Source organism: Erigeron canadensis, chromosome 8 (assembly GCF_010389155.1).
Source record: "Erigeron canadensis isolate Cc75 chromosome 8, C_canadensis_v1, whole genome shotgun sequence".
In the NCBI taxonomy this organism is placed as follows: Eukaryota; Viridiplantae; Streptophyta; class Magnoliopsida; order Asterales; family Asteraceae; genus Erigeron; species Erigeron canadensis.
Window position 1 is genome coordinate 21,065,941 of NC_057768.1, and position 11,028 is coordinate 21,076,968.

At 29.9% G+C, this 11,028-nt stretch overlaps 1 protein-coding gene across 1 annotated transcript; it reads left to right on the forward strand.

Moving 5' to 3' along the window:
• Positions 1–7,196: 7,196 nt before the first annotated feature.
• LOC122611085 (serine/threonine-protein kinase SAPK2-like) lies at positions 7,197–10,781 on the forward strand. Its single transcript, XM_043784047.1, has 9 exons — positions 7,197–7,402; positions 7,590–7,664; positions 7,867–7,968; positions 8,131–8,184; positions 8,284–8,376; positions 8,624–8,716; positions 9,105–9,209; positions 9,338–9,436; positions 10,450–10,781. Exons 1-9 carry the CDS (start codon positions 7,283–7,285, stop codon positions 10,738–10,740), a joined length of 1,032 nt encoding a protein of 343 aa, XP_043639982.1. The 5' UTR covers positions 7,197–7,282; the 3' UTR covers positions 10,741–10,781.
• Positions 10,782–11,028: the final 247 nt, after the last annotated feature.

Sequence of the window (11,028 nt, forward strand, 5' to 3'; positions counted from 1 at the left end):
TTGTTAGTAGCAGAGGTGTGTGACGGTGGTTGTCCGGGAAATCTGAAGGTGGTGGGTAACGTGCCTTTTCTATCTCAAAAGCTCCTTAATATATATATATATATATATATATATATTATAAATTGTTGTAGAGAATCATCATTATAATAATGGAATCTGATTATGTATTGGCTTGGAAGATGATAATGGATCTTGGGTACGAGGTTTTTAGTTGCAACCGGTCCTTGCCCCTTTTTCGTATTAACGGACGATTATACCCTCGTGTGGTTTGCACGTGAAGGGTTTTAACGACCAAATTTAACAGAAGTTAATGGCAAGGGTTTCTGGCAACAAAAACGAAAAAGACAGGGACCAGTTGCAACGAAAAAAAAGCACAGGGGGCAAAATGCGAATGTAACAAACCATAAGAACCATTTGTGACATTTTCTCAAAATAAAATAAAGGTGAAAATGTACATTTCTTTATAAAATGTCATACTTCAATTCTGAAAAAATAGAAGAAAAAAAAAACTAGAATGAGGGCTAGAAGTGGATTTCGAACACACAACCTCTGACAATTAAAATGACGCCCATACCTCTTCTTCTAATCTTTTACATGTTTTACAAATTGCAAATTAAATATATATTTACAAAGTTCAAATAAGGAAAAAAAAACACTAAATTTACATACAATTGTCTTATTATAGAAAGTAATTACACAAAGTAATGAGGGGACATCATACGTTTACAAAGTTCGCCACATGGACCATAGTACCTTAATTACAATGTACATATGATTTTTATACGCAATTATCAAAGAAGGATTTCTTTTCATTTCTCTATCTCCCACTTTCTCTCTTTTCGATCTATTTCTCATTGGTCATTTATTATAAAGAATGTTCATTATTCATCATCCCTCACCTCATTTTTAAAGGATTTAAAACAAAAACAAAAAACAATCGATCTATTTCTCATTGGTCATTTATTATAAAGAATGTTCATTATTCATCATCCCTCACCTCATTTTTAAAGGATTTAAAACAAAAACAAAAAAAAATAAAGAGATAATTGAAAACTGAGAGCGGATGAGAGACTATGAGCGAGACGATGAAAGCTACCCTGGTCTTTTACATACAGTATACCACATAGGGGATGTGATGTGCAAAAGCGGTAGAGTTGCAGTGTACTTTTTTGTTAGTGTACGTAGGCACTCTGTAAGCCATAAATAAACCTTGGGTGAGAGTCTTCTCTTTTTCTCTCACTTTTCTCCGTAACCTATCTCAAAAAAATGTTCATCCATTCCATCATCTATCTATATCCCTTTTTTCTTTTCTTAAACTTCAATAGGAAAAACAATAGTATGGATATTTTGTTTTGTTTTATTTACGTGAATGGCAAATTTTTGAGGGAACCTATCTTAACTTAAAAAAACCTTGATCTTAGTTAGGGGGGGGGGGGGGAGTCAGGGGGTGAAGGTATGGGCAAGAGCTCTTAACTTGCTGAGGGATGAAGGAGACAGGGGTGAAGGTGTAATTATTTCAAACCGTCATGTGACCATTGGGGGGGACTGGGGGTGTAAAGTTGGACGCTCCAGGGACTAAAATTGTCAAGCCGGCCAAAGTTTTTTTCTTTTAAAAAATCCTCCATATATAGCCGAAAGTATTAAACCAAAAACACAACTAAACACCATTTTTACTCTATATTTCTCAATTCAAACAAAACTATTAACATATTTTCATCATATGGATCCATTATCCTCATCATCTTCATCATCATCGTCGTCCGAAGAAATTTCTTCGGCATCAGAATTTTCAATTCCTTTTTCGTTTCCGGATTTATCCACCGGTAGTAGCCTACCTTTTTAAATCTTTTCTTTATATATTTGGTTAGTTATAATTAAAAGGGTTAATTATGTAAAGTTTATAATGTTAAGGATAAATTATTAAAATGTGAATAAAAGGTTGGGAGTGATAGTTGCCACTAAAAAAGGTTGGGAAAATGGTTGGAGAGTTGAAATGAGTTGGAGTAATTTTATTGGATAATTAGAGGGAGATGAGAGAGATGAGCCTTTGACTCCCTCCCCCCACTTTACTTCAATTATTTTGTTCACACCAAAATTTAAACTAACTCAAGACCTAAAGCTCTTCCAAATACTCCGTACCAATTAAGATACTATATTGATTATTGATAAATGGTATGGATATTGAACTACTAGATTGGTACGTGCGCAATGATGCGGCATTGAGGTGATGTGATGAATTTTTGCGGTGTGATGTGAAAGGGGGAGGAAGTGACAAATTGTGAATTGAGATTTTTTTTATATTTGTTTCTACATGAAGGAGAAATAGAGTTTGAATTTTTTGTAAGTACATTTTAGTCACAATTTATATAATAAATAGAATAAGAATGTATTAAGATAAATGGTAAATTAGACATATCAGAATATAAATATTACCGAGAGTCATCATTAGGTGTCATCATCTTCCAATATATGTTTTGTGCCATTGTATTACATTGATACCCATCTAATATACAATATACTTTAAAGATACATTATTTACAATACTTATATTACTTTTAACTTGATGATTTTTAATTTGATGAGCCAAGTTAGATCTTAACTGTTTGAATTAAAATCAACGGTTTCAAATATAATATTTAAATTTTAACTTTTGATTTAGTTCAAGGGTCAATATTTTCCAAACATAATAAAGAATTAACTTTAGAAATCCTTTCGTAAAGATTAATTCTATAAAATTATACCCAAGTGAAATCCTCTATCAGATTAACTCTATAGAGTTGTACTCATGTGAAACTACAAAAAGTGGTGAAACCAAAGGGCTGCATCTCAGCCCTTGGATCAAAAGCAATCCACGGCTGAGATTAAAAAAAAAAACAACACGGAGGGGTACTTTGGTAATTTTGTACATTATCCCACTTTTTTCACTCCCCCTCTTGGGAAATCACCACCACCACTACCCTCATCGTGTTTAGGTCACCGTCGCGTTCCAATCGAAATGGCACAACCATCATTTCCGTCGTCATCATCATCTTCATCAGTCATCATCAATGGATCTTGAGAAGTTAATATCATTGAAGGATGTATTGAATACGAACATTACGACTTTTTGTTATGTGAATTCTAATTTTCTCAGGTGATAATCAAATGTAATTTGATAATATGTGATTAGATTTATTCTAACATTTGAACTTGTTAAATTTTATTAATTATTCAATTGACTTTGTTGTTCGGTACAATATTGCGTACAAGGTGTTTGATGAAATGTCTGAACCAAAGTTTCTTATATATGATTTAATATCAAATCACATTTGATTGAGTATTGCACAAGGTGTTTGATGAAATGTCTAAATCAATGTTTGATAATATGATTTAATCAACTTTATGATTCTGTATTAAATTGGTGTATAGGTTTGTGGATATAAACTCCATTTGTTTTGTGGAAATGTATGAGTAACATCAAATTCGATTTGTTATCAGTTATTGTTTACTTTTATGTTCATAATCATAGTTTATTATGTATAAAGATTATAGAAATTTCTGTTTTTGTAACTGTATGTGTAAAATCATATTTGATTTTGTATATAGATTCTATAGATTTGTGTTTTGTAACTTTGTTTTGTACAATCAAATTTGATTTTGTATTGAGGTTTTAGTTACTTGTGTTCTTATGCCTAGAATCATATTTGATTTAACTCTTACAGTGTGAAAATCTTATATATAAAGAATTATTCAAAATCAAAAATGATTTTACGCAAACATTGTGACAAAACCTATTCATAATCATAAATGATTTTAATCATACATTGTGACATACCCATACAAAATCATATTTGATGTTATTACAAAGAAAAATATTTAAAATCATTGTTTAGAATCATATATGATTTTCTATATGCTTTCCATACACAATCATAACTTATACAAGATCAACTATTCAAAATCAAAAATGATTTTACGTATACATGGGTAATAGTTATGGAAAATCATATATGATTCTGTATAGCACAATGTGACAAAATGAAATGAGTTTCTTACATTAAAACTTATTCATAATCATAAATGATTTTAAGCATACATTGTGACATACCCATACAAAATCATATTTGATGTTATTACAAAGAAAAATATTTAAAATCATTGTTTAAAATCATATATGATTTTCTATATGCTTTCCCTACACGATCATAACTTATACAAGATCAACTATTGAAAATCAAAAATGATTTTACGTATACATAGGTAATAGTTATAGAAAATCATATATGATTCTGTATAGCACAATGTGATAAAATGAAATGAGTTTCTTACATTGAAACTTATTCATAATCATAAATGATTTTAAGCATACATTGTAACATACCCATACAAAATCATATTTGATTTTATTACAAAGAAAAATATTTAAAATCATTGTTTAGAATCATATATGATTTTCTATATGCTTCCCATACACAATCATAACTTATACAAGATCAACTATTGAAATCAAAAATGATTTTACGTATACCTGGGTAATAGTTATAGAAAATCATATATGATTCTGTATAGCACAATGTGACAAAATGAAATGAGTTTCTTACATTGAAACTTATTCATAATCATAAATGATTTTAAGCATACATTGTGAGATACCTATACAAAATCATATTGATGTTATTACAAAGAAAAATATTTAAAATCATTGTTTAAAATCATATATGATTTTCTATATGCTTTCCCTACACGATCATAACTTATACAAGATCAAGTATTCAAAATCAAAAATGATTTTACGTATACATGGGTAATAGTTATAGCAAATCATATATGAATCTGTATAGCACAATGTGACAAAATGAAATGAGTTTCTTACATTGAAACTTATTCATAATCATAAATGATTTTAAGCATACATTGTGAGATACCCACACAAAATCATATTTGATTTTATTACAAAGAAAAATATTTAAAATCATTGTTTAGAATCATATATGATTTTCTATATGCCTTCCATACACAATCATAACTTATACAAGATCAACTATTCAAAATCAAAAATGATTTTACGTATACATGGGTAATAGTTATGGAAAATCATATATGATTCTGTATAGCACAATGTGACAAAATGAAATGAGTTTCTTACATTAAAAGTTATTCATAATCATAAATGATTTTAAGCATACATTGTGACATACCCATACAAAATCATATTTGATGTTATTACAAACAAAAATATTTAAAATCATTGTTTAGAATCATATATGATTTTTCTATATGCTTTCCATACACAATCATAACTTATACAAGATCAACTATTGAAAATCAAAAATGATTTTACGTATACATGGGTAATAGTTATAGAAAATCATATATGATTCTGTATAGCACAATGTGATAAAATGAAATGAGTTTCTTACATTGAAACTTATTTATAATCATAAATGATTTTAAGCATACATTGTGAGATACCTATACAAAATCATATTTGATGTTATTACAAAGAAAAATATTTAAAATCATTGTTTAGAATCATATATGATTTTCTATATGCCTTCCATACACAATCATAACTTATACAAGATCAACTATTGAAAATCAAAAATGATTTTACGTATACCTGGGTAATAGTTATAGAAAATCATATATGATTCTGTATAGCACAATGTGACAAAATGAAATGAGTTTCTTACATTGAAACTTATTCATAATCATAAATGATTTTAAGCATACATTGTGACATACCCATACAAAATCATATATGATGTTATTACAAAGAAAAATATTTAAAATCATTGTTTAGAATCATATATGATTTTCTATATGCTTTCCATACACAATCATAACTTATACAAGATCAACTATTCAAAATCAAAAATGATTTTACGTATACATCGGTAATAGTTATAGCAAATCATATATGAATCTGTATAGCACAATGTGACAAATTGAAATGAGTTTCTTACATTGAAACTTATATGATTTTAAACATAGTGTGAAATATAACCGTTTGAAATCATATATGATTTTAAACATAGTGTGAATTATCCATACAAAATCATTTTTGATTTTATTTATACTTATACAAAATCATTTTTGAATTATCCATAAAAATGATTATACGTATGCATTGGGGAAAATATATACAAAATCATATATGATTTTATTTTAGTTAAAACAAATGGCTTCCTTAAACAAATCATATATAAAATCAAAAATGATTTTTAGCATACACTTTCATATTCAAAATTTGATTTCGTACATACACTTTGGTTTAGACATTTCATCAAACACTTTGTGGGCAAAACTCATTATAAAAATTATAAACAACAACTAAAGATACAACTTCTTATCATATGAAAAAACAAAAATAAGAGAAAAAACTACAAATCATGGATAAAAATGGTTTGTTTATCCATTTTTTATATAAACTACATAAAATATCACTCTAATAATATCTAAAACATCATCTTCCATTTGTTGTTGTTGCTAGTGATTTGAGATAAAGATCCAGATTGTAGTGGTGGTGGTGGCGGCGGTCGGATATGGTGGTGGTGGTCACTGTTCAAGGAGGAGAAGATAGGGAGAGAGAGAGAGAGAGACTGCGTGTGTGTGTGTGTTTTTTTGGATCAGGTGAATAGAGAAGATGAGAGAATTAGAAGATAAGATTCTTTTTTTGGGTGTAAATTACGAAAATACCCCTCCGTGTTTTATTTTTAATTAGAGGTAAATGTTAATCTTAACCATTGATGGGAATGATCCAAGGGCTAAGATTAAGCCCTTGAGATTCATGGAAAATTAAGGATGTAAATGAACAAACACCTAACTCTATATTCGCTTTTAAAAACACCATATTGAATATTAAGATCTACTCGTAATAAAAATTGAATCATCCATGCTTGAAATTTTAAGGAGATAGTCAACCAAATATCTTGGACAATGTATCATCCAACCACATCAATAATGCAATATTTAAAACTTACAAGACACATCAAAACAAATATAAATACATAGGTTTGAATCAAATCAAATATCAACATAACAATAGAGGGTTACATTAAGACCAATCAAATTATTTCATAAACGTATGCATATGTAGGTCCCAAAACCCACGTATTGACAAGTTGTTCAAAAACTCTAAAACCCAACCACTACCAACTTGCCACGTCTTCTAGCCACCCCAACTTGTTTTCTCTACAAATGCATGTGTAGATCACCATCCAAACATTAGCATTGTGTTTTCTTTTCTTTTTTCAACTTTTCAAAGACTTTTTCTTTGTTGAATGCAAGTCAGTTTATTATAATGGAAAGATATGAGATATTGAAAGATATAGGTTCTGGGAATTTTGGTGTAGCTAAGCTTGTTAAAGATAAATGTTCTGGTGAACTTTTTGCTGTCAAGTATATTGACAGAGGTCAAAAGGTACATATATATGTATTACTACTATACTTTCTTTATGTCCAAGAACTTAAAAAAGATACAACTTTTGTATGAGTTGGCCCATCAAGTCGTGGGTTCGAAGTACTATTATGAATAAATTGTATATTAAAATATGTGTATGGCGAATTAGCTCTCATTGAAACGAAAAATTTGGAGTTTTTTTTTGCAGATTGATGAGCATGTAGAACGGGAGATATTGAACCATAGGTCACTTAAACACCCGAATATTATTCGGTTCAAAGAGGTAGACACATGTCGATTTTCGTTTCAAGTTTCTTGTATGTTTTGGTTGTTTTTGTTAGTTCTTGTTGGGGTTAAGACCTTTTAATAGGATTTTTCTTAATTTGACTTTGGAATGTCTTATGTCAAGCCAGTTGACTTTTCAAAGGAGCAAGAACCATGTTTTATTGTACAAAATATTATAGACTTTTACTTAATTTTTTCAGGTGTTGCTAACAGAGACTCATCTCGCCATAGTAATGGAGTATGCGAATGGTGGAGAGCTTTTCGAACGAATTTGCACTGCGGGTCGATTTAGTGAAGATGAGGTACTAATTATCAAGAATTCTTCCTTTTTGAACACCTAAACTACCCCAAAATATTCCGAATTTTCACCGAGACTAAAGCTGAAATGGCTAATTATCACCAATTCCAATTGGGAACATATTTATAGTTTCAAATTATATTGAAATCAAGTTTGTTATATTCAGGCAAGATTTTACTTCAGGCAACTCATTTCTGGAGTCAGTTATTGTCATTCAATGGTAATGATATTCCTATCCATATATATGTCATTCTTTAAGTCATGATTAATTATATTGATCGATATTAAGAGTTAATTTTTGCTAAATTCTTTGGTGCAGCAAATTTGTCATAGAGACTTGAAGCTCGAGAATACTCTCTTGGAGGAAAGTTCAACTACCCGTCTTAAAATCTGCGACTTTGGATACTCTAAGGCAAGAAACCGGGCATAATGGGCTCGTTCTGATAATGGGTCGAAACAACGTAAAGAAAATAATAAATTATGGATCTTTCCGGGCTGGGTTCAACATAAATAACTTTTCTATTTTCGTTTTTAGCTACATTTTGATCATATATCGGTATACTCCGTTAGAGATTAAACATAACCCGTTCATAAATTAATAAAATGAGCTGGAATTATGCATTCCGTCTAACTTATCTTTAAATGAACATGGGTTAAAGTCTTCGGTGTTGCATTCCCAACCCAAATCAACCGTGGGAACGCCTGCCTATATCGCACCAGAAGTCTTATCTAAGAAAGAGTACGATGGTAAGGTAAGGCTCAACATTGGTTCGCAATATTATTTTGGACTTGGGGGAATGACATTAAAGTTTATTAATCTATACATGAATGTATATTGTATGTAACAAACTATAATTGTATTCATTATATATATTGTATATATTTATACTTTTAAATTTTTAACATTGTATGTACATACCCGACAATAAACAAGTTGTAAAATGACGACAACCTGACACCCGACCAACAGCGTCTTTGAATGTCACATATAACCGAGTACATACAATATTAAAGTTTTCACAATTATAATCTCAGTTAAATATTTATATACAATAAACATTCATGTATAGCTTCATACACTTTTGATGCCATTAGTCCTTTGAACTTATATTAAAGTTAAGTAATTATGTATATAATTAGATTGCAGATGTTTGGTCTTGTGGGGTTACATTATATGTGATGTTGGTTGGTGCTTATCCTTTTGAAGATCCTGATGATCCAAGAAACTTCAGAAAAACGCTTACTGTAAGTCTTGTATCCATCAATAGTATACTTATAAGCTTGATTTGACATTATGATTAGAAAGGCCAGATTGCTTGCTTTATTTTAAAGTTTTGTATTATGATTGGTTTTTAACTTGTTGTACATGGCAGCGGATACTTGGCGTGCAATATTCAATTCCAGACTATGTTCGAGTTTCCATGGACTGCAAACATCTTCTATCTCGTATTTTTGTTGATAATCCTGAAAAGGTATCTTAAGATAAAAGAACATATAATTAACTAATTAAGGAAAAATATATATAAATCATACGAGTAACTGGGGTTTTGTTAAATTAAACATAGTTGTACAATTATTATAAAGTTCAGAGATGAGCTTCTGTTATAAAAATATACAATTTTTTATATTAGTGACGCCGGCTTCCTTTAGCATTTTCCATATAGTTGTAGTATCTTCCTTTTATAAAATGGGGAACATTTACTTATAGTACTATATCTAATAAGAGTATTAACACCAATTGTCTTCGACCAGACTTAACCCACAACCCATAGGTTGATGAACCATCCAGATATATAACGCAATTCTAAATGTTCTTGGGTGGGTCGTGTATTATTTCAAGAACTCCAAAAAATTTGATGAAACACAAAAATCGAATTCGATGTAAGCCCATTTGCTAAATATTTTTGTTTCATAGAAATTTTTGAAGGATTTTGGGGTCATCATTTTGGGTTCATAGAAACTTCATTTTGTCTTTATTATGCTTGAAAATTGAAAATTGTGAAAAAGGTGATTAGACGATAGTCGAATAACTATGTACAATACAATTTTTTTTTCTCGATGTGACATCCTTAAGCTTTTGTAAGTATTAAAAACCAGTCTTTCATTTAGAAGGATATGTGAAACCAACAATACTACTATAGTATTAAAAATGATTATTTTTAACCTTTTTATATTATAGCACTATTTTAACCCATTCAGCCTATTTGAGATAATATTTTAAATATGGATTAACTGGTATGTTTCTAGCAGCATAATTTTACTATGATTTTTAGGGGGGAAATTTTATATTCAAATAAGTAATTTTCATGGGGAGTTTGCATGTGAGGGGGAAATCATGCTTCTTCCATTCTTCTAGTACCATATTGATTTTTCCCTTTAAATATATGTTTATTTCTTAGGTAAAGAAGTTGTTTGATATACAATAATGATTCATGCATTATGATTGATGATGAAGCATATTATTTACATTTTATCTTCCATGTAGAGAATTACCATTCCGGAGATAAAAAAGCATCCATGGTTCGTGAAGAACATGCCGAGTGATTTTTTAGAAGATGGGGACTCGTATGTGGAAGTTGATAAAACGAATACGCCGTCTCAAAGTATCGTTGAAGTAATATCTATAATACAAGAGGCAAGAAAAGGACCAATGGATGCCAAACTAGAGGGGCAATTTGTAGGGGGTGATGGTATGGAGCTTGATGATGAAATAAATAGTGATGATGAATTTGAAGATGATGTAGATACAAGTGGGGATTTTGTTTGTGCTATGTAAGTGTTGGTTCCTTACATATGTAAGTGTTTGTGTTTGTGATTGTGATTGTAATTATGATTATTATAAATAAATAAAAATGAACTAGTTTAGATTGCTGTAAATTTTTTTCTCATTTATACTAGCCATAATTAAGGTGTTTCGACATAAATTAATCAGTTAATAATCTAAAAGCTTTGGCTAAAGCAAGGTCGCAGAACTCAGGAATCGGGATCGGAACAGCGAGGGAGGAAGTCAGGATTTTTAAAAATCGAATTGAAATCAAATCGGTGAATAGTGAGTTTTTTATAT